The sequence below is a fragment of the Dunckerocampus dactyliophorus genome, chromosome 16 (assembly GCF_027744805.1).
Source record: "Dunckerocampus dactyliophorus isolate RoL2022-P2 chromosome 16, RoL_Ddac_1.1, whole genome shotgun sequence".
NCBI classification, from domain to species: Eukaryota; Metazoa; Chordata; class Actinopteri; order Syngnathiformes; family Syngnathidae; genus Dunckerocampus; species Dunckerocampus dactyliophorus.
The window spans coordinates 3,051,951-3,079,944 of record NC_072834.1 but is presented as its reverse complement, the minus strand read 5'-3'; the positions used below and the strand labels follow the sequence as shown (position 1 = coordinate 3,079,944).

The window sequence follows — 27,994 nt, the reverse complement described above, 5'->3', positions numbered from 1 at the left end:
CAAGTTAGTAATTGTCGTGTTTAGAAATTGCCGCCAACGTTGCACACCCACACATACGCCACACGCCGAAAGTAACCCGAACAGGTCCTGTAATACATGTTGCTTTATAATTATCGCGTGTTTAGTTTTGGTTTTCACATCGTAAGGTGCTGTCGGAAGAACATGAGCACCACTTTGTCCCAGAAGATGGTGTGGGTGGATCTTGAGGTAAGCCAGCTTTTCTCTTTAATCACAACTCTCACTCTCATTTCCGACTTGATTCAATTGTCAAGCAACTCAAATGGGAAGACTTTTCGGGCGTGTATGCACTAGAACAATGTTTGTCGGTATCTACGCTGCAACCTGTTGATTGTACTGAATAAACATTATTTGCACATATTAGGGGCGTTCAAAGTGCGGCTCGGGAGCCATTTTAGTCATGCAGATCGTTTTTTGTTTTTGTTTTTTTTACTGTCCTTTGACATATTAATGGCACTTCAGTAAGTGTAATGTGTACACTGTAGTTCCCAGGTGCGCAAACGTTAACGGTGTAGTGCTGTCCCAAATCCATTTCTGTCATCGTGCGCTTACATTGTGGCAGTCTAAATGTATTTGTGGCAGGTCACCACTAAAACACTGTTGTAGCATAAAAATAACTTCAATGTTATCTGTATTTTCCAGATGACAGGCTTGGATATTGAAAAGGACAAGATCATTGAAATGGCGTGCATTATTACGGACTGCAACTTGAACATTTTGGCTGAGGTAATCCATAAAAACTACGTGACTGCTTGTTCTGTTTATCTTCTTTTTTTTGTTTTTTACTGAAGTTCTGTCTTGGCAGGGGCCCAACTTGATAATAAAGCAGCCTGATGAACTGCTGGAGTCCATGTCAGACTGGTGTAAAGAGCAGCACGGCATGGTAAGCTGTCGGACGTCTGCTTCAGATGGTTGCAGTCGATGAAGAAACACTACAATCAAATGCTTCTAAAGCAGGGCTCTCCAAAGTGTCGCCTGGGGTTAAACGGCCCTCGACTGTTTTTTTGGGGGGCTTTTTATCATTCTAAAATACAATTAAACAAGAAACTGAAAAAAGAAACAAAAAAAAGCAGTCATTTTTACGAGAATAAAGACGAAATATTAGGAGATTAGTCATAAGAGAAAAAAATAGTATAAAGTTGAACTATTAACTCATTCAATACTAAAGACATAGTTACACGTTTTCATAAATCCCAACAACATTCACTATTTATACGTCTTATACGTTTTTTGTGCAAGAGGCAAAAAGAGGTGATTACGCAACTCTTCACTAATGCATTTCACTTCAGAGCAATTTTATGCCATAAAAACAGCCACGAGGTGGCAGAAGGGATAATGTGAACGGAAAAATCGCGCGACAGGAAGGAGGACGTGAGAGAGGGTGGAGGAGTGTAGCTTGTAGTGTAACGCATTGTAAGGACATTTTAACGCGTGCACGCTTGTGCACACACACAGATCAGGTCATTATATTTGTAAATAAATTGTTATTTTGATGTCAAACAACCTTTTTTGTGTTGTTTATGCGGTGGTGTAGTTGTTTAGATATTTCAGCTGTCACAAAAGCAAAAGAAAATTGTGTCAAAGTGAAAGTTATGCTTGAAATGTATCTTTTCACAGAAAGCGGGTTTTATCCCTTTTTAGTCGGGGATTGATATTTTACTGAAACTTACCTACTGTATGTTCCACTGCTGATTACTAAAGAACAGAAAAAGGTAGAAACAAACTTGTTTCTTCTGATGAAAGACGGGAGTCTAATCTTTCTGTTCGGAAGTCTTTCGATTTGGACTTCTGTCACCATTTTCTGGGAAGACATGTCTTAAAAGTTGCCCAACAGCTTAATTTACTGTTGTTGTTGTTATCGTTCTGCACACAGCCACACTCCCTGTTAGAAGAGGATGTGCACACTTTTGCGGCCACATTATTCAATTTTTTACTTTCTCCTTGTAAAAGATTTACGGAGAAGCGGTAGGATTAAATAAGCTCTGCTTCTTCCGACTCCAGCTTTCCTCCATGTGACTTGTTAAGCATGTCTGAAACACACCGTAACATTTTGATGAAGCTGGCATTTTAACAGTGGTGTATAGATTTTATTTTTTTATATATCCACTGTATCTAATGAAATGTTTGGGTTTTTTTCCAGTCAGGTTTGACCCAGGCCGTACGGGACAGTAAAATCACCCTGGAACAAGCAGAGACTGAATTTGTAACCTTTGTCACGCAACACACACCACCCGGACAGTGCCCCTTAGCTGGTGAGTTGCTTGTGGCTACGTCAGAATCATTTTATCTCAAATTTTCCCCGTGCTTCGTTATTCCTTTCTGTGCAGGAAATTCTGTGCATGCCGACAAACGGTTCCTGGACAAATATATGCCACAGTTCATGCGTCACCTCCACTATAGAATAATTGATGTCAGTACCATCAAGGAGCTGTGCAGGTGAGGCTGGAATCGTTCACGGTTAATGGTGTCCCACTTGATGAAGCATTGTCGTCCGTCCCAGTTTTGTTTGGCTCACATTCCCAGGTCTGTGTGGTTGTGATAGTACATGTGAGCTCAAGCGAGGCCCAAATTGCTGTGTTTTCCTTCATTTTTTGAAAAGGTTATGAGTCGGGCTGCGCGATTTTGGGTAAAATGTGAATAACGATTCTCAGGTTATGTATGTGGGTGTAAATGATCGGTTGTCCATATGTGCCCTGTGATTGGCTGGCGACCAGTCCAGGGTGTAGCCCGCCTCTTGCCCGAACTCAGCTGGAATAGGCTCCAGCATACCCCCGCGACACCAGTGAGGATAAGCGGCATAGAAAATAGATGGATGGATTCTGAGGTTTCAAGAAATGTTATCATGCAATGTGGTCAACAGAATTTAATCTTCTTGCCTAGAATTGAGATTGTGATCCTCTGGGACAATTTTTACACACACACACACACACACACACACACACACACACACACGCGCGCGCGCGCCATGTTCAGGGCCTTGTGATTATGTGTTAAGGAAACCATATTATTTTTTATGATTATTAACGACGGCCGATTGAGTAGGGTTGGGTATCATTTGCATATTTTCCAATACCGGATCTCATTCTGAAGTTTCCTCAGAGAACTGTTGCCATTTTTCTATTTATTTCTTTATTGACCGGATGCGTGGCAAATCAAGTGGAAAACAAACCATGTTTTTTCATTTGTTGTTTTTTTTACTTTTAGGAGGTGGTTTCCAGTGGAATATAAGATGGCGCCACACAAAAAGGCAACCCACAGGTAAAGAATAACACATGGTATGGCAGCTGAGGGGGTGCAGCTGCCTTTGAGTGCTCAGAAAGTTGCATGCTCAAAATGTCTGTACTTAAGAACATAATACAGCATTGTGGTTAATTGGTTCCAGACCCGACCGTGATGAGTGAATGTGTATAAGTATAGTAAATGTGATCTGGAACACACAAGCATGAGTTTTATATATGTGTAAAATGATTTATTTTCTCTGATTATATCTACTGTAATGTGTAATACAAGTGTAAAGGTGACTATAGGGGTGTTACATCATGTCGAGAGAGCTCTAATAATGGTAGACGTATTTAGAAGGTCCTACACAGGTTTCTATGCCATAACTACGAAAATATTCCATTTATGAATAAGGACTCTTACACTTGGGGTCAAAATATGAAAAAAAAAAATATGATTAGCAAAGTCAACAGTGACTTCATAACATCCTGGATTTTTTTTCCACTATTAAAAGATTTAGACACCATCTTTTGAAAATGAGTAAAAAAAAAAAAAAAAAAGAAAGAAATAAGATGTTTTAGGCTTTACTAATACTTATTCACGTGTAAGTAGTTGTACGAGTGGAAACAGGTTTAGTTTTGTTTTCCAGGGCTTTGGAGGACATCAGGGAAAGCATTAAAGAGCTGCAGTACTACAGAGCCAGCATCTTCAAAGATTCTGTCGGGAAACACGCCAAGATTGTTGACGATGGAACCAGCAAGACATGAGATGTGGCTCAAGACATTCCAGGTTCAAAATAAAACACATTGAACATTTTCTGTTATGTGTTCATCAATAATGGGTAATAAAACTACACCCGCGACACTAATGAGGAGAAGCGGCATAGAAAATGGATGGATGGATGGAAAACTATGACTGGCTCAGCTCAGGCGTCAAAGGCATCATTTTTGTATGTTTTATTCGCTGCTAGTGTAGATTTCTTGACCAAATGCGGCACAAACAAATGGGAATATTTTGGTGTCATTTGGAACAAATGGGTGGCTGGGTGAACTTAGGTTGACCTTTTGTGAGAAGTTTCGTATTTAAAAAACTAACATAGCCCAATCAACATTTTTTATTGCACAAAATGGCACAAACGGAGAGGGAAAAAATGTGACTATTTTGGTTTTATTCCGAGCATATGGCCTATCTGTTTTTTAAAAATGAATATTTAAGCTAATTTTACATATTTTTTGCCTAAACTAAGCATTTTCAAGTATAAAAATAGCTAAATGCAGTAAAATAGAAATATAAACCATTAAGACGCCTTAACTGTGAATGTAATATTCTACATTGGTCACTAGGTGTCAGTAATTGTCAGGTGAGACAAGCGCCTGACTCGGATCGCCGAAACAGCAGGCTTTTATTGCATGTTTAAATTATTTTACAATCTGCTCAGTGGCAGTCATAATGACATGGGCTACTGTTGCGGCCGCAACCCAGGACAAGCTAAAACCCAACCGTCTCTCCCTGTCGTGCGCACACCTGGAACGCATTTACTGCAACACACGAACATGAATTATTTCCTGATTTTGTTATTTTATGTGTTAGACAGCTCTAATGTTAACTTTTTGTTGAAGATCGTTATATCGTAATATTCCATTATTAAAAAAAAGGAATCCTACTTCGTGAAAACTGACTAATCACAGCCGAGTCTGGAACCATTTAAGGGCAATAAACGAGGGATCACTGTAGTGTGGATTATCACTGGCTAAAAATGAACTACGCCATGTACCGTAGTTTCTGGTGTCTAAGCTGCTATTTTCTCACGCTTGGGATCCTGTGGCTTGTACGGTAATGCAGCTCATTTATGGCGAAAAAAACACATTTGGCCATGAATGACTTTTCTCTTCGGCTACTGTTTAACCAGCCATGTGACACTCACTGTTTAACTAGCTATGTTACACGCACTGTTCGGCATTTCGCACTTTCCGTCTAACATCTTCCTGTGTACTAAATATCCCATGTTACGACGTGGGCACCTGCAGCTTAGACAGGTGCGGCCTATACCTGTATATGTACAAATCTTTTTTTGTCTTTAAATTTAGTGGGCACGGCTTACATACCGGTGTGCTCTATAGTCCGGAAATTGGGGGAAGTGGATTTTTGTGGCCTTTGAATCAAATGACACACACTGTCACTACTAAACACACATTTGCTGCATAATAAAGAAGACATGAATTCATGGCAAATCTTTATTTGAACACTGTCTATTACAGCAACTGAACCAATAAATAAGAGTAATAAATAGGGTTCCTTACATCATACAAAACTGGGATAAATACACGTTTTAATAAGTGCCATTAAGTAATCTGAATATAAAGCATCAAAACATTTCACATCGTGCAAACAAGAAACCTCAAGAAATAAAATGAACACAAGTCAACCACTAAACCCACGGACGTAATTACATTTTAATAAAATATTAATGTAGCTACCAGGGATGTAAACCTCTGTGGTAGATTATTCCATGGCATCTAGATACAGGGGATAAGATATGATTAAAACATGATGTATATTAAAAACAGAAGGATTTGACACAGTGTACAAACGATATGATTCGATTCGGTTCGATACCATTCATCGGTTACATTTTCTGATGTAGACAGTCTGTCATTATAAAATGAAGAAGTCAATTCTATAAAAGTGCCACTCTTACTCTATTTTCTAATGTGTAAAAGAGCACACATTCCCGAGCGTGCTGTAAGGCAGGGGGCCCCAACCACCGGATCACGCCAAACGTTCAGGTGCAATGATTAAAAATTAAAAACACTTAAAAAAATGTTTTTGCACGCAGAGTCTTGTCCCACTTTGTTCATCGGTCCTTGAACGCACCATCTAAATTTCTCCCATGCTGCACAGAGACTACTTTTCCTCCACCTCATATTTGGTCCCAAATGCTGATACTATGTGGAAATGCCTAAAAGTAAGATTTGATGAGGTTATTGAGTGCTACTGTGCGTACTTGTTTGTCGGATTTGTGCACAATCGCAAGTTAATTCATGCACGCAAACAGCGACATATAATCTTCTCTCTGAAAAACGTAGTCCAGGCTCATACTGTTGGATGATGGGTCTGTATTCATTTAGTTCTTTTAAACGGATGTTGCTCCTGTCTTAGCTTTACACGATACATAATAAATACGATGAATTGGATCGCGATCATGTACTGTATGTATGTTTTGCTGATGTGTTGAATATCTTTCCCGATGACAAGCTAGCGCGCTGCTACTAGTTACATCCGTTCTCGTTGGAGCATGTTTAACAATCTACAACCACAAAAAATATATTGTATCTTTTAGCTCTTGGGTTATGTCATAATGGAAGCATAGCATAACATACAATCACACATTACGGTACCGGTAAATCATGTCAAAATGGTTGTAAATCATGTCAAAAGTAACATTTTACAGACAGGTGAGACGATGACAGTCACTGGACATCTGCTGCCATTCCAAGATCAGGCGTGTCCTCAAAATTGACCTTGTAGTCACCTTCCTGCTCCTCAAAAACAACGATCTGATTTAATAGAAAATAAGAACTTACACAAAGTTTGGATTGCAAATGTGAATTGTTCATTAAACTGAAAGTGGCTCCGGAGTATTAGTCAAAAAATGCATCATAAAGGGGGGAAAAAAACGTAAGTCCCCCTGGTTATAAGCAGCATTTAGTGGGATTTATGATCGAGCGATCATCAGAGCAAGCTTTTTTTTTTTTTAGGAATGTCGTGGCGCAGCTCGTAACAACATGAAATTCACAGGAGAAGAAGATGAAGCCGGAGGGAGGGGGCATTGTTTACACCAACGAGGAGACAAACTAAAGCTACAGAAGCTGAAATGAGTTAAATATTTTACTGGAAGGATATGGATACAATAAAACCTTACCTGTTCAATATATGTCAGAATGTTCTCAAAGAAGAGAAAACACTTACTATGCCTGGACGCATCCCGATGTGCAGAAACGTATCAGACAACCATGTTTTAACTTCATTTTTTGTATTCACAAATACGTTCAAATAGGCTGAGAGTCATACGTGTGTATTTAGTTGGTCAGTGGCTGGTCTGAAATCACAAAACTCTTTAACGCGACACGTACTACAGTAGCTGCCATATCGCTTCAAGTATCCTTGAGCATGTTCAAGGATCTGCGCCCCTGAAAGTGTCAGTAATAACCAAGCAGCATAGTGGTCTTATTCATGATGTGGAAAGGTTGCTCCTGCTCTGGCTGGAAGAATCAACGGTTCTCCTTAAGTGTTAATTTAGGGAAAAGTTCCGACTTACACTAAAATTTGACTTGCAACTGGTCGTAGGAGGGGAACTTGTTTATGAACCGAGGACCTTTTATATAACAGGCGTACGTGTACGTTGTTATTTTATCAAACAGTAGCCTTATCTTATTTACTTGACAGTGTGTCATTTCTGTCTCCGTTATTAAACGTCACCTCCCCCAACGCCCAATACGTGTTCGTGCGCGTGTTTTGATTATTCAACTCTAGTGTTGGGATTGTTGTGCGGCAAGTTCAAACACACAGGCACTGTTCATTCCAAAATGTCCACATATCTTAGTAAATACCTGGTTGATTCCACTGTTGAGAAAAGGACCAGGGAGGTAGAGAGTCTGCTGGGGCCCAATGGACCAGTAGCGTCCCAGATTTATCCCATTGATAAAAACAACACCTTTTTCCCAACCCTGTGGACCCAAGGACGATTGAGTCACTTTTCATCAGTACGCGAATTCACTACGGGTGTAACGGTATCACGGGTCAGTACGTACCGGGATTCGGTTCGTTTGGGGTACAGTGAGGGAACAAATTGGAGAAGTGCTTTCATGGTTTTTAAAATGAAACATTAAACATCGCTAGCTGCTGGCAGATAGCTCTCCTATAAATAAAACTCAAATAAAAAACAGATATGGCGTACAGAAAAACTGAAGGACGCGGGGACCACTTTGATATATTTTGTACATTAAAATCCCTCGTTTTACATTTTCCGATTAGTGTCTTAGATTTTCAGATGTGTGCTATCATTTAGCTTGATTGAAATTTTCTGTTTATTTGGAGCTTTTAATACATACAAATATATTTTTTGGACCCTCTGGCAGTCAGGGGACCTTGGAATTGTCCTAACTTTTCCCCGTTATACGACACCCTAGGCCAATCGCGCTCATCATAAATCAATTTAAAAATGTACACTTCATCTATGTGATCGGTATCTGCCTATGTCAGAATCAGCAGCATGAAACCCTGATCGAAGCGTCCCTTGTGATTAATCATGATTAATTCATTTGAAAACTGATTAACCCGATTCAAATTTTTGACAGCCCTAATTTCCCATGCGTTTGTAATTGTTTTCTGTGTGTAAAACTATTGTAACACTAATTGTAAAACTATGAAAACATGTTTTGTGTTAAAATTTTTTGCGTTATGGAACAGATTCATTGGATTTACATGATTCTTTTTTCGGGTTAGAGTCAGACCTTCCGGAACGAATTAATGACGCTAACCAAGGTTCCACTGTATTTAATCAGGAAGCGCCAGCCAATGGCTGGGCTGCACTGTATTTGTTTACAGAGTAGACGCGTGATGCCATGAACACTTCCTGTCCCTCCCTGAAATTGTTACATTGTTAATTGTTACCGTTACACCCTTAGTATTTATGATGTATGGTGTTCAAAGCATTTCACCTACTGGCAGTTTGACAAAAGTATCGCTGGGATAGCCGTAAGCAAACAGCTGGCCCATGAAAAAGGAAGGGAAAGTGGGGGTTTCAGGAAGAGCTTTCCAAGGAGCCTGATAGAGACTAAAACAAGGCGTCTATTTCAAACAAACTGTTGCTCCAAATAATTGCATTCTGTTTCAAAAGTGTACAAACCTATCAATGAAACCGGGTTTCATTTCCAGGCTGTATATTGTGAAATCCTGTAGTGGGATACTGTTTAGAAAAATGTCCCCGACGAGGCCTGCAACGACACACATGAAAACTGGCTTGTAAGTTGCAGCCGGCATGACAACATCCTGCATCGCGTCTGGCAATGACCACCTTTGCGCTGCTTGTCGAGGTCCCTTCCCCGGTGAACTCGACCACAGTTTTCAACCAATAAACTTAAAGTTTGCAGTCCCTGCAGGGAGATTATGATAACTGCCGTTTGCAAATTTTAAACATCTCATGCACTGCCAAATGTTAAGATGGTTTACTCATAACTGGTGTATGTCGGTGCCATACCTTGCCATCTGGAACAGCCAGCTCCATGTTCTGCCGTTTGAACAGCCCAATGTAACTTCTGTTTACAAAAACCTGCGAAAGGAAACAAAGTTATACGGTTTATGCAAACTTAAGTATGGCTGGAGAATCTGGTGTTGCCCCTCGGTTTACAGCTTGTAGCGGAGCCAGCGCTAATGAAATCGCTCCTCTGCGGTGACATTTGGGGTGCACATATGCACATACACATTGTGTGTGTGTGTGTGTGTGTGCTACGGGGATTGGGTTGATGAAACCGACACAAATAAAAATAAATTGCAATCTCTCTTTCGCAGTCACAAACTTGCATACTAGAAAGCAGTAGAAAGTATTTAGAATAATCCAAAAAGTCAAAGTCAAATCAAGATGTGTCATTTAATGAATGTGATCGGTCCTCCGCGCGCAATACAAAGAGCGGATGAACTTTGTCTGTTTGATTGTAAGTTATAGCTTGCTTATTTTATTTTCATTATTCTTATCGGCATAGTTAAAGATATAACCCACATAATGGACAACTTGTCATTTGCAAAGCTGATGTCAGGCAACTACAGCGGACCCCCACGCATTTGCGATCCAGCATAGAAGACCCCACAAATTAAGGGATTTTTGGTCGAAGAATTATTTTTTCCCCACCAAAAATAGGCATTTTTCCCCCCCTCCCATCCAATCTCATTCACCCTAAGTCGCTAATAATTTTAAAATATGTGATCGTAAAGCATTAAATGTACAGAAAATACTGTACATAAAATGGTAACACATAACTCACATAGCGTGGCCCTGACACGGATGCCGAACTGCACGATGGACTGCAGATGGTCCACATAAACAGAACAGTTCTAACTTACAAGAGCACGATCTTTAACGTTGTCTCCTGACTTCAGTAATCCGCCACTGGTGATGGTTGTTTCATAGAGGGTGTATCCGTAGGACTGACCATTCCTGTTGTTCGCTGGTAGATTCTCCATGTTGACCGGCTTGACCGACTTAAATGGCTGTGAAGAAAACTGAAGTTGGCCTCCATGACAGAAAACTACAGTCGTCCCTCGCAGTATGGTGGTTGGATTATCGCTCCTTCACTAGTTTGCTTTTTTTCGGGGAAATTTATTAATTGATTAATCAAATGATTGCTGTTTTGTGGTAGACTGTGGTCTATTATTTTTCAAAGCACATTGAAATACAAGTGATATGTACTATTCTGGTCACTAGGGGCAGTAATGACACATAACATTGAGACGTTACCTTACATTGCATTACCTTAGCACTTGCACGAAGTCATGAAGTCAGCCATGGCATGTCTGACATGTGAACCAAAGTCGTCTTCCCATTCCATGTGGAAGTGGTACGTTTTTGGTTTCTTAAAGGGGACCTATTGTACTCATTTTCGGGCCTTTTTATTGAGTTCTGGACTCCTACAGAGCAGCTACACACAATAACCACGCAGAAAGCTTTCTACATCTTCCAGACTCTGCACTTCTTCCTGCAGTGTTTTGGGTTTCCTACCTGTCGAGTCTGGAACCAGTCAACCGCTATAAACGAGGGACGACTGTATCTGATTCTCGCATGTTCTCAGGTAATCATACATTTAAAGGCATACTCCCTCAGTAAAGCTCAACGCGTCCCATAAGGACAAGTGCTGGTATGTGATCGCCGATTCATACGCTTCCCTGTGCTGTAACACTGGCATGTCGGGGAAAATGTCACCGTCTGGTGTGAGAAACAGTCATTACACAAAGCTCCATCCACAGCCGCGGTACAGTACATCCCCGCTTTTCACTGGCGTTTGGTTCCACGTCTACCAGCGAATTAGGAACATCTGTGAGTAATTGATACTTTGATTTAAAAAAAGTCTAGTTTTAACACACGGCTCACTCCTCCCCCTCCAAAAAGTCCTGCTTGCTTGACGTTGACATTTTCCTTCGATTTCAGGTCAACATTTGCGATAAAAGTGACTGTTGATGTGATGATTGATAGAACAGATGAATCGGAGTCACAGGCTAGCACGATATCCGCGCTTATTCTGAAGCAGCTAGCCTTGGTATGAGTCTGGGGTGTCCCGGCTAGCTAAAAAAAAGTACCAAAAACACGCAAATTTGCAGGGCCGTGAATGCTGCACGGCAACAGTGCGGGGATCCACTGTATATGTGTTGTTTAACTTACTGTTGAATTGAGAGAGCAGATCTCTGAGGAGGTGGTACTTCTGCGTGTACGCTCCAGCTTCAGACAAGGGGGCGTCATAATCTGCAAAACATCTGAAACGCTGTCATCTGACGGTTCTTTTGGATTTATATTCTGTGGAAGCACACTCCTTGAGCTCTGTCCTAACGCTGACAGAGCGGCATTTGCCTCAAAAGAATTTGCATGAAAGCGACCGCTGGTTTATTTGGGACAATGTGCATGATGCTGAGGCACCAACCGTAGCTGGGGACGAATGCTTTGTAGGAAGGTTCAGCCAGCCCCCCACTCATGAAACCAAAACTGGAGCCTCCGTGGAACATGTAGAGGTTCACAGACATGCCTCGCCTCAGAATTTCTCTCACGGTGGACACCATATCTAAAGAAAAAAAGACAAAAATATCAACTGCAATCCATGCCTGTGTATAAGACATAAAGGTGAATAAAGGTACATTTGCTGAAATGGAAATGGTCATAGTGAATGTTGGCCTTTGTCACGGTTCTGTTCATTATTTTTATGGACAGAATTTCTAGGCGCAGGTCTCTGCTAGTTGAGGATGATGTGGTCCTCTTGACGGTCCTCATCAAGCTGTGACTTTCAGCGTTGTGAAGCTTCTGGGATGAAACTCAGCACCTCCAAATCTGAGGCTATGGTTCTCAGGCAGAAAAGGGTGAATTTCACCCTTCGGGTTGGGAGTGAGGTCTTGCCCCTGGTGGGGGGGGTGATGAAACATACCCTCTGGGGGGAGCACGTGGTGGAGGTCACCCCACACATCATACCAGCCTGTCCTGTAGTCCATCACCATGGTTGGTCTGTTGGGCTGACAGGACAGAAAAAAATGATCCGTCCTCGGATGTCCTTTGCAAACAACGAGTGTAGCGATGTAGAACTGGCACCAACCTGGATTGCTTTCAGATCCTGAACATCTCTCTGATTGACTTTCTGCAGCTTCAACGTTCTGATGGCTACAGGACAACAGAGATTGCGTAAGAGTAACGACAAACCAACAGTAGATAATCATATCAAACACCTCCCTCACTCTCAGTGCAACCAGGAAGTTAGAATATTCCCTTGGGGGGGGGGGGGGCAATAAAAATTGGGCTGTGGGCCGAAAATGGCCCCCATGCCGCACTTTGGACACACCTAGTGTATAGTATTGATAGTAAGTAAATACTGTACCTCCATCCACGCCACCTGACTTTAAAGTGTTGTGGTTGTCTGATGTGAGCAGGAGCTCGCTGATCCCTCTGGACTGCAAGGCCTTCCAAAAAATGCCAAATGAGAGGGATAAGGTTCACAAACAGAATGCACACGCCTGAAGAAATACAAGGTACAAAGCTGCATCAAACTCTTTACAGTCGTGTAACCCTTCAGACATTTGACTTGAAGCCATGTACCCCCTACTGCTGCACACTTAAAACATAAGCCATTTTTACATCTCATTAAATTGAAATATTAAACATGATGAATTGGGTAATTAATGTTTTAGTAAGTCATTCTGATTTTTAAAAATGGTCTTGTATGTGGTCACATTTTGATAAAAGTTTTACATGAGCACCGATAAACAGATAAGATGTGAATTTCTCTTGGAGAGGAATAAAGTATCCAAGTATTGGTCCTACATATCTTTTATTTCAGCCGGATGTTGGGATCACCTTGGAATGGGTTGAACTTGAGCTTCACTTTTGTCCACTTGCAATCGCTATGATTTAAATCTGCATTTTAACTTGATACCAAATTGAAAGGGACCGTTGATCAAGCAGTATCTAAAGTACAAAAATGCATCCAAGCAGCGATCAAAAACCTCATTTTCCGGGAAATCACCACTCTCTCGTCCCGACGCACATACATTGACAAGTTTTCTCAGCGCGGGGGTCGGAACACCAAAATAAGTGAAACCTTCAAGAGTAAATAGTCTTAATACACAACATAATCATCAAACTGATTTACTTATTCATGTAACTCACGCAGAGCAATGAAGAACTTAATGCCGTGTCTTTTTCCTGCTTTCCGCTTTGACGGCGCGCTCTGTGCTATGAGGCGTTCAGGTGCGCTCGTAATTTTGAGTGTTAAGCGCTAATTGTTCATTTTTATTCGCGTACACCCAATTGGCAATTGGCGTAGTTTATAGACATGTAGAATTAAATTTTATTTTATATACAGAGAGGTTCACAGCCGAGACCAGGAATCTTGGTCTCAAAAAGGCTGGTGACCACTGACTTAGCGTGAATGAGATGTTTTCTTGAGCCTATTTTATCAAAAATCTGCCAATTTGAGGGACCGTGAATGCTAAGTTGTGAATGTGCAGAGATCCACTGTATGTCCAGATGAACGCTACCTGTCACATTACCTCTTTAATGAAATGCATGTAACCTTCATCTTTAGCAAAAGACCCGTATTCATTTTCAACCTGGACAGCAATGATGGGACCACCTTTCTTATACTGAAAAACATTAGAACATTTCATTTAGCGGTGGTACAATGAGACTTGTAAAATAAGCCAGGAGACAAAAAAAAGCCACCTGCAAAGGCACCAAATTTGGTATAAGTTTGTCAAAATACGTGTTGACGGCCTCGGTAAATCCCGGGTACGTTGTTCTCACTCTCATGCTGCGATCTTGGAGGAGCCAGCTGCAAAGAGGACAGACAATATGCTTGCACATGACTAAATGCACGACGCTGCAAAGACAACACCAGCACAGTGTGTCCACCATTCCTGACAAAGCTTCACACACTGGCTTAGTCCTCCCTTACAGCCAGACATGACTTTTCCCCCGATTTAATTTAACACAGAATGGCTTGTTTGTTTTCGTAGTGTTCATCCATTTGTGCAACAGCATCTGCATTTCACTACACAATCTCCTTTGAGGGGTGTCCAAATGTATACATTTTAAAGACACTAAATCCAATCCAGTGTAGGTGAATATATGCTCCCTGAACAAAGCATCCACATCTTAGCTTTGTGTAATAAGTGAAAAACTAATTTTGCAGGGGTGTCACGACATACCCAATTCACAAGACCAGACAATACACAAGATTGGCTCCACGGGACAAGATTTTCAGATTTTCTGACCTTTAAATGTTGTTGCAATGTTGTATTCTCGTGTTATAGATGCCAACGCGTCAGATAATGAGAGTTGCGCATTTGGAAGTGGGCCATGAAACTGCACTTCACATGGGACTGTTTTGTGAACATGGGCCAATGCGAAGCTGGACTATCCGCCAAACTGTTGCTAAAGTCCGACGCCTTTCCAACGTTACTTGGTCGTGTTGAAGAGTCCGAAGAGCAAGCTGTAAGTCACAATTTATCAGTGTCCTAACTGTGTTTATTTTGTGTAATTAATCGAACAGCCGAGTGAGCTTGGCGGAAGGCGTGCCTGGAGGAGGGACGGGGGTGGAGTAAATGACACAGACCAATTGGGCGGGAGGCAGGAAACACTGCAGGAAGAGTTGCATAGTCTGGAAGATCTGGAAAGCTTTCCGTGCGGTTTATCGCGTGTAGCTGCTCTATAGGAGTCCAGAACTCCATACACAACAGGTCCCCTTTAACTTTTTTTTTTTTTTAAAGCACAATGAAAAAATATGACTGGACAAACAAACTTTTTTATTTAACTGAGTCACAAAGCAATACAGGTGAGTTTTGAAACACTTGTTGTCCCACACGTTGACACTAACTTTTTTGAGACCAAATAAACCACTGATGTTATGATAACATAATAATCTATTATAATAATGCAATATTTCCTTTTAATATGTCAACTTTCACTATGTAAAGTTGTATGACTGAGCTCGTTAAATTAATTAATCGGCGGTGCAAGGCTAAAGCTAACCACTGGACTTCATACTAAATCACTCAGCACCATGACACATCCTCTGCAGACGCATCCTCTGTAAACATGTCTTTACACTGTCAAAATAAAATACAGTACATGTAAAATAGGTTGGTAAGGTTCAATTATTAACAAAAATTGTGTGGGGCGCCTGTTTAATGCACAATTCTGCATGTAGCATTTCCAACCCCCTGCCCATGCACATGGCAATATATGGATATATAAATATATACAATTATCCCCCTTCATTTTTATTTGTGATTAATTCATTTATTTATTATGACAAGACAGGTTGTTTTTTTTTTTTTATCTCGTCACGTTTTGATCTTGTGACACGGGAGCTTGTGACACCCCTATAATTTAATGTCATACCAAATAATATATCTCATGAATAATGAAATTAGTTTTACAATGAGGGCCAATAAAAAAAAACAGGCTGTGAGTCCAAAGTGGCTCCCGGGCCACACTTTGGACACCCCTGCCTTAGACCGACATTGTAGGTCTTCGGTGCCTTACCTCGGGAGTCCACCCAGGTCTAGCTCAGAGGAGATGTAGGGCCCTGGACGTAAAATCACCCACAAACCCAGTTCTGCTGCAAGATTAATATAAGCTCTGAAAGCAGCAGGAGACATTGAATAAGCAGCTTGAATAAGAGCAAAGACAAAATCACCACTCGGTGTTGTTTGCCCAGCAGAAAATGTGCTTGGCAACAAGAGGAGTGTTCTGTGGTGTCACATCCCGCCTCACATGTCACTGCTGTGGGTAAATTGCTTGAGAAGTTGCTGTTGTGGAGATGCTGCCGTTGTCAGGTGAGGTGCTGCAGCCAATGCACCAGGGACTGACATGCTGTATAAACGCTATATTCCCAAATGGATAGACGGCTTGAATTGTTACTATGCCGTTGCCTGGTCATTACAAGCAATAAACTACAAGGCGGTGTTTATGCTTACTCTAAATCCAGCTGTGTGTGGAAGTTGAAGACCCCTCTCTGTGGCTGGTGTAGACTCCATGGTACATATCTGCGACGACACATAAAACCTGTCAACGTCGATCTGGGGCGTGAAAGATGCGATTGCAGCAAATCGTCCCTACGTGGTGAGTGTGTTGATGCCACAGGCTTTCATTTTCATCAGGCGGTCCCTCCAGTAGGCTCTGGGCACACGGAAGTAATGGATGGATCCCCCGAGGATGCGGAACGGCTCCCCCTCCAAGGTGAACTGGGACGAGTTGGCACTCAGTCCAACTTTCCTGCTCGTTCCTTGTCCAGCTCTTGAAAGGCTGATAGGGAATTGCGTTTTTTTTGGGAGGGGGGTTCACACGCACATAATATCCATGATGGGATTTTTTTCCGCAAGAGCATGAACATATTCATGCCATATTCAGGCCATATACAGGGTGTCCCTAAAGTTTGGACGCAGGCAAAAATGCATACATTACCCAATCATTTTAAATATATAATGTATATATAATATAAATATATAGTTTCTTATTTTTATTTAAAATGAATCTATTTTATTTACATTATTATTTATATATGCAAGTGTCCCTTGTTTATAGTGGTTAATTGGTTCCAAACTCCACGCGATATTTTCCGCGATATAGAATTCAATGTTAATAAATTGAATATTTTCATATTTAGAGCACATGGTAGAAAACCTGTGCATGACTTTCTAAATACGTTTTTACCATTATTAGAGCCCTGTAGACATGAAATAACACGCCTGTAGTCACATTTACGCTCCTATTATTAATTACTAACCAGTTAGTCTCAAATTTATTACTTCTAAACTTAAAAAGGCAAAAACTTACCACTTCCACACGGAATACGATTTTTTCACTCTAGCATGTTGGACATGCATGGCTGACTTCATGCAGTGTTTAGGTGATAAGGAAATGTCTCAATGCCGCCTAATGACCAGACTACAACATATCACTTGTATTTCAAGTAAAGTTAAAAATTTTTTCCTCATAAATTTACGACTTTATTGTAGAAATCTCAGATTATTTGAATACTCCGTCATAACAGGCATTGTCCGAGACAGCTATGAAAAGGGGGGACTTATGTGACCTTTTTGCCTTGGGCAAAGTTAATATTACGTTTTTTCTCATAAATTTACGACTTTTTTTCTCGTAAATTAACTTTTTTTCTCTGAAATTTCAGACTTTATTCTCAAAATCTCAGATTATTGTTTGCTTTTCAATGTGGCCCTAATACTCCGTCGTACATATGGTATTATGTGTATATTATTTTTCTCGTAAATTTATGACTTTTTTTCTCCTAAACGTATGACTTTATTCTCGTAAATTTCCGACTTTATTCTCAAAATCTCAGATTATTGTTTGTTTTTCAATGTGGCCCTAATACTCCGTCATACATATAGTGTTATGTGTATATAATATGTACACAGGAACTCTGCATAAAGATCAGTGTATAGCAATAGTGATTTTAGTAGAACATACATATGAGTAACATTACTCCAATTTCATTATCTCGGGCTATTTTTCACATTGGGAAATATTAAAATAACACGAGGAAAAATCCTCTAAAGATGAAAACAATTATTACATTTAAATAAGCCAATTCCTTTGTGATTTTCCAAGAGGAAAATTTTGGTCGGCAAACAACTTACTCGAGGTGCCTGTACACGATGAAGACTGCAATGCACAAGCAGATGAACATGCATTTCCTTTTGTGGGAGCTTCTTATCCTGAGGACAACCATGGATAAACAGGGTGAGGGTCCCTCCGGCCGTTGTGGTTAAGTAGCATCTGAGCACAAATGAACACAGGATGCTCAGAGCCTGAACACAGCACCGCCCCAGAGGAGTGACTCTGTGGCACTCTATTTAACCCATAACAACCCACAACACTTTACATGTCAAGCTTTGTGCTTGAGATGTAATTTAAACACATGTGAATGAAACATTAAAGCTCCTTTTAAAGCCATTTTGACAATTTAGTACTTGTTGTGAAAGATATCATGGAACTGGACTAAATTGTCGAGGTTGATGTGAAGGATGCAGAGAAAAGGTAGTGGTGGTGATGACAAAATTTAATTTGATCAACAAAAAAATGTCTACCTGGCAAAGGAAGGTCAAAGGCCAAGCCACAAATGGATTCAAAAGGAGAACCCCCCCCCCCACCCCGGCCAAACAGAAGCTCTCTGGACTACAAGGAAATAAAAGATACAGCTCACAAAGACTTGAAGTCATCAAAAATCGACTACAGAGCAAGACTACAATGACTACATACAAGTCATATGCCAAATTGAACAATAGTCAGCAATACATTTCATTCATTGTCTTTCAATTTTCAAAACATCATCACCAATAAATTATTGTTTAATTTATGTACATAAATTACAACAACATTTCAAATTGCAAAGCCAAAAATGCTAATTAATCTTTCCATGATTTTCAATCAATGTATGGTATTTCCTTCAATTCAAAGTACATTTGTGGTACACAAAGAAAGTGTCGAGTTCAGTTATTTTCAAACAAGAATTGCATTTGCTATGAACAACGAGACATATAAAGTATGTAACATTTGTGACATGAATTAGTGTTTTAGAAAAAAAACATCACAAACGTCTGTGTTCCACTTGATCTGTGCTATATCCCCCATCATTTTACTTTAAATGGCTCTGAATTCTTATGGGTTAAAAGAGACAAGTAACAAATTGTGTGTCTTACTCGGTTTATGTAATAAGCGGTCATAAGAAGACTTGCATAACTTCTTTTAAAAACATTTGCACTCTGTCATTTCCGGGTTAGAGCTGCCAGGAAGTAGATGACAGCCCTGAGCGGTAAGAACTACTTTTCCCAATGTGCTTTGGGTTTGGCGCTTGCGCAATATGTTTTTCCATGGCCTTTGTTGGTCGGGTCTTGGGTGCTTGTTGTTATTGTCATAGAGTGTGGAAAATAACTTATAGACATTACTGTATACGCACTAACCTGTCGCACGAGGTAAGTAGCATAACGTAACTGACGATGCACTTTCCTCGCTGTTTCAAGTGTTGCCGTCACTAGACTTACATGGTCAGCTAAGCGAGCTAGCTTCATAAACAAACGTGCAAGCAGGGCGCAGGCATCGTGAAAATAAACAGAAAACACTGGCCGGCATTTAAAACACTGATGATTGATTTGAAAACATTTAAAGATATTTACGTATTGAATTGTCGTGGCACTTTCGGCAGGCTAGTGAGAGATTGCTTACTTTGAACGTTGGCTGACAAACACACAGATCGCATGCTAATGTCAATTTCCAGGAATAGTTTTTTATTGGAGAGTAAATGCAAGCAGTTGACGTTGTTACACGTTCTTATAATTGACCTGGTTTTCTTAAGGTCTTAATCAATTAATCAAGGGTTTGCTTGGACCAGACCCCTATTTTCCCTAAATCATTCATTTTACCAGAAACCTTTACACAATTGCTTCCAACTTTATGGGAACAGTTTGGGCAAGACACTTAACTGTGGCACAGTGCACATAAGGTCCATTGAGTCCAGCATCAGTGACCTTTGACCGCACAGATGTTGTTCTGGACAGATGGACAATAGTGACCACAGACACTCCTCATGTGACCAAAAATTTTAGGTCTGTATGATGTTTTTATAACAAGTGTAACAGTACATAGTCCCTCACTAATTCCATGAGGATTGAAAGTATAAGATTCTGTATCTTCATGATGGATTTTTTCGTTTTGATTGATGATATCCTACATTTGTAAGATTTGTGCATGTAAACCGGAGAAGGGAAGCAGTGTAAAGATTTTTTTGTTTGGGGAGCTAAAGCTCTGAGCTGGGGTGGGGGGCTGGAGCCAACCCTTGACCCCTGACGAATCGTAACAGAGTAGGCAAGGTTGGGGGAGTAAGCTGCGGAGTCCCAAGTTTCCGCCCTGTACACAACTTCAGGTTTTAGTATTTTATTAAAAGAAGCGTACTCTAGGGCCCTACTGGGATCCAATATCATTTGAAAAATATATTGATAATTTTTCACACAACAGCATAAAAAGTTTATTAAAAATCCAGGCTTGCAACAAAAGCTTCGAAGCGCCTTAAAAAAAAATCAAAGTGAGCCATGCTCCTTATTTTTCCTTGTGTTTGGGTTCTGACAGGTTACTGTGTGATCTTCCTGCCATGAGAGCTGACCACCAGGTCAGCCGCATCCCTTCCTTCTGCAGTTGATGGATCTGCAGCTGGTACAGAGATGACAGACAGCGTCAGGGCTTTCCTCCGCAATGTTGCGACGGTCAGTCGTAACACACATTTAAACTAATACATATTTGAATTAATTTCCGGACTATAGCGCGCAACTGTATATAAACCGCACCCACGAAATAAAAAAATTATATATATATATATGCATGACCTAAATATCCCATGTTATGACGTGGCCCATATATATATATATATATATATATATGGGCCACGTCATAACATGGGATATTTAGTACATATTTCTTTAATGTTTGATTAAATAAATCAAACATTAAATAAATCCTTATTTCCAAACAGCACTGTGCAGTGTGTGTATTGCGGCTAGTTAAACAGTAGCCTACCAGAAAAGTCATTCATCGTCATCCTCATCCTCCTTCTGGGAACCAAAACCACTAGTCATCTTCTCCAGTGTCAGAATTGATTTCCACGGAAATCGGTAGCCGATGGATCAGAGCATCCCTACAGGAAACCATTGTACCCACAGGAACCCAGAAACACCTGGCGTTGAGGATGATGTGATAACCTCCAACTTGCAAACTGCCCTCGGAGAATATCATTAATGAGATCCGTCTAAATGCCGTCATCACCTACCGCTTCACCACACGCAGTCATTCATTTCAGACCGCAGCAAGGAGTAAGATAAATGGGTTTTCTTTCTCTGTTGTGACAGGGAATTAAAGACTCCATATTGGGGATTGGAACAATATCCAAGCTGGATGCCCGCATTCAGCAAAAAAGGGAGGAACAGCGTCGGAGAAGGGCCAGTGGGGCTTTGGCACAGAGACGGGCACAGAGTGAGGAGCGTAAACCGGACAAGTATGTCTAACTGTTGCATTCTAAAGTTGCAAAGATGAATGCCCAAATTCCTTGGTTTCATATGCAAGAGGGTCTGGGGTCATTTTACCATAAGGTCACAACCCCTCTTACAAGATACAAGATACAAGAGAGTTTTATTGTCATGTGCATAGTAAAACAGCAGTTATACCGAACAGAATAAGATTTTCATTGCATGGTATAACTGCTGTTTTACTATGCACATGACAATAAAACTCTCTTGTATCTTGTATCTTGTAAGAGGGGTTGTGACCTTATGGTAAAATGACCCCAGTATGTCCAGTATCCCAGTATTATCTCATTTGCATAACTGGCCATAACGCGTGTGCATGTATTTTTTCTGGACCCCAAAAAAGTGTGTTTCGTTTGTCGCTTCTTTTTTGTTCTATTTGTATCAAAAGCATTTGAACTTACTCAAAGTGGCTCTCATCAAAGGCATGGTTCTTAGGCTTTATCGTTTTGAACATTTACTCTATTTGTATAGGTTCTTTGGTACCTACAGTACATGCAGAGAGTATCAAAGACTATCAAAGCTTGACTCACTTTAATTGTATGTCCTTTATTTATCATTAGGGAAAAGTAATTGAAAATGACAACAGCTTCTTGGAATGGTTATGTTTGTGTTTGACTTCTGAGCGTCGTTGGCTTGTTTTATGAGTAGCGGAGATTAGGTTAGGGGTTACTATTATTTGCTATCTGTTGATGTGAAATGACCTATTTTAGCTATACAGTGTTCCCTCGCTCTATCGCGAGTCACCTATTGCTGATTTTTTTTGTAGTGCTTTTTTTTTTTTTTTTTTTTTTAAATGCAGCATACGAATGTTACAGGCCGAGCCTGGCGTTTAAAGAAGAATTGCATTGTGGAAAGTTGAGTGTCTATCTCTTCCCTCTCTGGTGTGTCAGCACCGCCCATTGTTTTCTGCATCCTGATTGGCTGTAGACCATTGTCAATCAATCTCCTTCGTGCCGTCCCGCCATGTCTCCTGTGTCGTCGCTAGCTTGCGTGCGTGCTAGCTTGTAAATGAATCATGGGTTCGTCTGCAGCGATATGTTTTAACAAGGATACAAAATCGCTACAGTACAGCGGAACGGCGCCAGGATGAAAAGGCACGGTCACAGGAGTGAAACATGCGTGAGTGACTTCATAATTTCTTGTTGATCATTAAGGTTGATCATAAAAATTCAAACGAAGGCTTGAACTTTTATTGAGAGTGTTTCAACGTGAGAAATCTGAGAAAATGTTATTGCCTCTCTGAGAAAAGTGTATAAAGTGTATATACAGTATATGGTGAGGGGTTTTACAGCCTTAAAACATACAGTACTACCGGCTACTTCATGGATTTCACCTATTGCAGGGTATTTTTGGAAACCTATGGCTGACGATAAACGAGGGAACACAGTATATGGTTAATATGGATTATTTTTTTCCTTGCAGTGACCCAAAAGTAGCTAGCAGGATCTTTCAATGCTGTGCCTGGAATGGAGGAGTGTTCTGGGTAAGATGTTGAAGCTACTTTGCTCTTTGAACAAGAGATGGTGTCGCTTCACTTGTTGGCTTCTGATGTTAATATCACTGTCTTTCCAGCTTAGTCTGTTTCTCTTCTACCGGGTCTTCATCCCACTGCTGCAGACGCTCACGGCAAAAATTATCGGTAAGTATTTAAAGCTGCTCGTAAATGGCGGGACCATTCTGCCGTTTTGAAAAAGGCCCCACACGAAACAATCTCTTTTTGCTCTAGGTGACCCCTCACTCCATGGCAGTGTCTGGTCCTGGTTAGAGTTCATCCTGACCTCCGTCTTCGGTGCTCTATGGGTTCTCCCACTGTTTGTCCTCAGCAAGATAGTTAATGCCATTTGGTTTCAGGTTAGTCCCTGTTTTTCTTAATATATTATTGATATTGCTCTGCAGAAATTAATAGGGGTGTAACGGTACAGTTTTATGTTTTGCATATGGTTCCCTTACTGTACCCAAAATGAACAGAACTGTGACCTTAAAGGGATAGTGTAGAATTTTTTGACATGAAGTTGCATGACATCCCCATCTGCAGTGTAGTGCATCAACAGTGACTTACCCCCCCACTTTGTCCCGTGAGCTGAGTTCTGGTCGGATTTTGGTGATGAGTAACGTAGTTCCGGTTAGGTAGTGGGGTCACTTAAGAGTTAAGAGTTGGGCTTCTCAAAACAATATGTGTTCAAAAGAGTAAAACATTTCCATCCCAAAAATGCCTCCTCGAAAAAATCAGACCTCACAGTCGGTTGGCGTTACCCTCCCGTCGTATCGCTGCGCGCTGTCGCCTGCCCATTGTTGTGTATGTGTTCACAGTGTTTATATGCATGGATGAAGACGAAAGCCGCGCGGATGAAGACCTCACGTCGCAGCGGTCTTCATCCGCTGTGGAACACATACACAACAATGGACAAGCAGCAGTCAGAAATGTGAGTGTCTTAATCGTTTTGACCTTGTTGCAGGACATAGCTGACCTCGCATTTGAAGTGTCTGGCTGCAAGGCACAGCCGTTTCCCAGTGTCAGCAAGATCATCGCAGACATGCTCTTCAATCTTCTCCTTCAGGCACTCTTCCTAATTCAGGTAAGTACCCCGATTACAGTATGTACTTTGTCTCTCTCAGTAGTAGGAACAAACACACTGCTTTGCAAAATTATATGATCAACTGAAAGAGGGCGCTTAACCACCTCCTATGCAAGCGAACCACATGAAGCGTACACATACACAAGTTTAATTGGAAGTTTGCCCCCTCGTTTACGTCGTGATTCACAGATACAGAATGTCAACCAAAAAAATGATTTGTATTTGATTGAGTGAAATAAGTATTTGATTCCAAAGCAAAACGTGGTGGGGGAACCCTTGTTGGCAAGGACAGAGGTCAGATGTTTCTTGTAGTTGGTCACCTGGGTTGCACTTGCACATGAAATAACATCTCCATAGTCACCTTTACACCATGCATTACCCAATATAGTAGACATAATAATAGAAAATAAGCCATCTTAGACATAAATAACGTTAGCATTATGTTAGCGTACTTCCTGGTGGCTTTTGTCTCATCAATGTAACGGTACCGACACCTAGAGACCAGTGTAGTATACTACTCTACTGCCGCTGTGGTTAAGGAGAGACTCCCGGTGCAATTCAATCGCTTTATTAAGAGAACACATGCAGGTCACTTCCCAGGCCCCGCTTCTGAAAGGCGCACACAAGTCACGGATACTGTGTTACACTTCATATCATATGTCTTTTGAATGCTTTATACTGTATTTATATTTTCCTTCATTTAGCCATTTTTATGCTTGAAAATTTTTAATTTAAGCCATGAATTTGTACCATTTGCTTAAATATGCTTTTTTCTTATTAATAATAGTCCATATTCAACCACAAAAAAATGTATTAATTAGATTATAAATCAGTTTCATTCAGGTGTTTATTGCCAAACTTGTCAAACTGGTGCCTTTCTTGCTGACTGTGCTCCCAACTCTCTTGACATCATTAACCAGCTCCTCATTTGTAATGCTGGGCAGGTCCCTCACCAAGCTTCTTGCTAATGGTCTTAGTCCATTCCAGTGCTGGTGTCTTTTACCCAAATAACGAGTTCAGATTAGGTGTACTGTACTTTACAGAAGGGACAGGACTAATTTGTGTGTTTCATGGACACGTAGCCGGTCTGAAAGGGTCAAAATGTATACTGGTTGGTAGGAGATCAAATACTTATTTCACTCAAATACAAATTAATGTATCACCTTTTTAAAATTGTTTAAATAATCTACACTTTGGTTAAAATAAATCTACTACAAAAGTGTGTACTGGTGATGTGTTTGTAAGGGTGTACATTTAGGATTATTATTTCCCCCACTGTACACTGTAGTCTGACTGTGACTGTGTGTGTCGTCTAGGGTATGATTGTTAGCCTATTTCCAATTGATGCCATTGGACAGATGGTCAGCCTGTTACACATGTCTCTACTCTACTCCCTGTACTGTTTTGAGTACCGCTGGTTCAACCACGGTGAGATATCCCAATACTTTTCCACACAAATGTACATCATGTGTTACTGAATGTTGAAATGAAACCGAACTGTGCGGGCGTTTATGTTGAAGGCATTGAGATGCACCAACGGCTGTCTAATATTGAGAGGAACTGGCCCTATTACTTTGGCTTTGGTTTGCCCATGGCTTTGCTGACAGCTTTGCCTTCATCGTACATCATCAGGTAAGTTCTTGATTCCACTGGGGATGTTTGCGTCGTGTTCCATTTCTGGCATGATTGTATTTTATCCGTGGCACAGCTTCACGTAGTTCTGGTTAGTTGCTGAGGTCACTAAAGTAAAGACTTTGGCTTCTCAAAACAATATGCGTTCAAAAGAGTAATACATTTGCATCACAAAACCGTTGCGAGCAAAAAAGTCAGACCTCTCGGTCGTTTGGCGTTATTTCCTCTCCGTTCATATGACTACGCGCTCTCACCTGTCCATTGTTGTGCGTGTTTACATGTGCAGATGGAGACTGCAGTCTTCCTCTGCTGTGGAACACAACACAACAATGGACAGGCGAGAGCATGTAGTGATACAAACAGAGAGGAAATAACGCAGAGTGACTGAGAGGTCTGACTTTTTTGTAAGCAACAGTTTTGTGATGCAAATGTAGTACTCTTTTGAACGCATTTTGTTTTGAGAACAAAATGGGGATGTAAGTCACTGTTGATACACTACACTGCTGATGCGGACGTCATACAACTTTATGTCAAAAAGTGTCCCTTTTAAAAAGGAACTAAATTTGTGCTTTGTCTGTGCTCATACTTTCTACACAGCGGCTGCTTGTTCTCCATCCTCTTCCCGCTCTTCATCATCAGCGCTAATGAGGCCAAGACACCAACAAAGCTTTAGTAAGAAACGCATCAAGCATCAGTTGTGTGATCCCCTTGCCAAGTCGCTCATCAAATTTCCTCATTTTTAGCCACTTTCAGCTGCGTCTTTTCTCGCTGGTTGTGCTGATCAGCAACAAGCTTTTCCACAAGACGGTCCACCTGCAGTCCTCGATGACATCATCCACGTCCTCAGACAGGCTGACATCTCCCCACACGTCTCCAGCCAGGCAAAAGCTTCTGCCCACCCACTGATGATGGCGAAGCTGCATGAAGGAGCCTTGCTTGTTAATGTGACGGAATGATTCTTCCGGCTTTACAGCAAGAAAACATGTTTTTATCTCATCTCTGGCCCTTTGAGTCGTGTACCGTTTGTTCACGGTGTCAGTGTGACACACACATGCCCAGTGTTTCACACATTATTTATGACAAAAAGTTTTCTTCTGTGTTTTTATTTTCCTCTTTGTATAATGTGCCATCTGAGCGACTCTCCTTTAGGAAATAACAGCACAGTAAATCATACACAGTAGCGCAGGGGTGTCCAAAGCACGGCCTGGGGGCCATTTGCAGGCCGCTGCTAGATTTTTATTGGCATATTCTATACATAAAATGAACCATTTTGAGGGAGGATTTGAATGTTTGAACACGATATCACACTAACAACAATAATTACTGAAATATATCTCATACATTGACGTACACTGGTTTTAGAGATTTTTATTTTAAAATATATTAAGAACATGAATAACATCAAAGTGGCCCTTGGCAAAAAACATTTGGACACCCCTGGTGTAGCGTTTGAAGGAACGTATTTGCTTTTAAAAGCAAATAGATTATGTGTTTACCTGTTTGTCTCACATGTTCCTGTCTAATGTGCCAGCAGTTCCAAGAAGGACTGTGTTCCGTCAAAGGGAGGATGTTTTTTTCTTTCTTTCTTCTGTTTAAATCAAATTCACAAGTGGAGAGCTGCAAGGATTTGGGACCTGCCGTGACACAAACCAAAAACTGCGTCACTTGTTACATGCTGACAAATAGTTTCCTTTGTTTCAGTCAAAATGGGATGTACTTACTGCAAACTACAAGATGACCAAGAAGACCTCTCTTTGCAGTCACTGTAAAAGTGATCATGAAACTACACTGACAAGCTGCAGCACGTGTACTATTTATTTCCACTGCTACAATGCTAAAAAATAATATTGACAAACCATTTTATGACAGACGGGTGCTTAACACTGCCCTGCGTACTCTTGCTTTCTTCACAATTCATCTTCCATTTTTTAGTGCTGTACTTTAGAAATACTGAAGCCACCATGCAATGACCCATCCAACACCACCCCATTCACTCAACGGGTTGCCGAATGGCCTTTATGACCACACAAGTTTAATGACTTAAAAAAGGATAGTGTTTTGTGCAAACTGATGTTTGTGAGTGAAGTTTTGTAATGGAAATGTATTTCATTTCAATAAATTGAATCAGTATTTAACAGCAAGGTTGTACTCAAATACCAAGTGAGCCGTGCAAAAACATGGAAAGCATAGGTAAGGGTTTTATCTGT

General features: G+C 40.8%; 3 protein-coding genes across 8 annotated transcripts; 2 read left to right on the top strand and 1 right to left on the bottom strand.

Moving 5' to 3' along the window:
• On the top strand, nucleotides 1-16,603 carry smfn (small fragment nuclease). 3 transcript variants are annotated; one of them, XM_054755242.1, is made up of 8 exons: nucleotides 1-207; nucleotides 661-744; nucleotides 824-901; nucleotides 2,159-2,270; nucleotides 2,346-2,454; nucleotides 3,223-3,276; nucleotides 3,887-4,026; nucleotides 16,476-16,603. In XM_054755242.1, exons 1-7 carry the CDS (start codon nucleotides 97-99, stop codon nucleotides 4,002-4,004), a joined length of 666 nt encoding a protein of 221 aa, XP_054611217.1. In that variant the 5' UTR covers nucleotides 1-96; the 3' UTR covers nucleotides 4,005-4,026; nucleotides 16,476-16,603. The 3 variants fall into 3 exon arrangements, with proteins under 3 accessions (XP_054611217.1, XP_054611215.1, XP_054611214.1); XM_054755240.1 differs by lacking the exon at nucleotides 16,476-16,603 and adding an exon at nucleotides 10,468-12,722; XM_054755239.1 differs by lacking the exon at nucleotides 16,476-16,603 and having other exon boundaries at nucleotides 3,887-12,722.
• LOC129169137 (beta-galactosidase-1-like protein 2) lies at nucleotides 5,464-19,752 on the bottom strand. 3 transcript variants are annotated; one of them, XM_054755234.1, is made up of 20 exons: nucleotides 19,730-19,752; nucleotides 18,145-18,283; nucleotides 16,607-16,792; nucleotides 16,465-16,533; nucleotides 16,031-16,126; nucleotides 14,207-14,315; nucleotides 14,035-14,127; nucleotides 12,864-12,945; nucleotides 12,585-12,649; nucleotides 12,420-12,504; nucleotides 11,925-12,062; nucleotides 11,669-11,749; nucleotides 11,106-11,215; nucleotides 10,357-10,503; nucleotides 9,497-9,568; nucleotides 9,314-9,392; nucleotides 9,146-9,233; nucleotides 8,962-9,073; nucleotides 7,848-7,964; nucleotides 5,464-6,794 (listed from the first exon to the last, which is right to left on the bottom strand). In XM_054755234.1, the coding sequence occupies exons 2-20, from the start codon at nucleotides 18,234-18,236 to the stop codon at nucleotides 6,708-6,710; spliced, it is 1,908 nt and encodes a 635-aa protein (XP_054611209.1). In that variant the 5' UTR covers nucleotides 18,237-18,283; nucleotides 19,730-19,752; the 3' UTR covers nucleotides 5,464-6,707. The 3 variants fall into 3 exon arrangements, with proteins under 3 accessions (XP_054611209.1, XP_054611208.1, XP_054611210.1); XM_054755233.1 differs by lacking the exon at nucleotides 19,730-19,752 and adding an exon at nucleotides 19,207-19,274; XM_054755235.1 differs by lacking the exons at nucleotides 18,145-18,283; nucleotides 19,730-19,752 and having other exon boundaries at nucleotides 16,031-16,371; nucleotides 16,607-16,649.
• Nucleotides 19,344-27,919, top strand: ei24 (EI24 autophagy associated transmembrane protein). 2 transcript variants are annotated; one of them, XM_054755237.1, is made up of 11 exons: nucleotides 19,344-19,479; nucleotides 20,630-20,763; nucleotides 21,403-21,548; nucleotides 23,002-23,062; nucleotides 23,152-23,218; nucleotides 23,306-23,430; nucleotides 24,036-24,155; nucleotides 25,472-25,583; nucleotides 25,676-25,787; nucleotides 26,385-26,459; nucleotides 26,531-27,919. In XM_054755237.1, the coding sequence occupies exons 2-11, from the start codon at nucleotides 20,722-20,724 to the stop codon at nucleotides 26,691-26,693; spliced, it is 1,023 nt and encodes a 340-aa protein (XP_054611212.1). In that variant the 5' UTR covers nucleotides 19,344-19,479; nucleotides 20,630-20,721; the 3' UTR covers nucleotides 26,694-27,919. The 2 variants fall into 2 exon arrangements, with proteins under 2 accessions (XP_054611212.1, XP_054611213.1); XM_054755238.1 differs by lacking the exon at nucleotides 19,344-19,479 and adding an exon at nucleotides 19,557-20,109.
• Nucleotides 27,920-27,994: the final 75 nt, after the last annotated feature.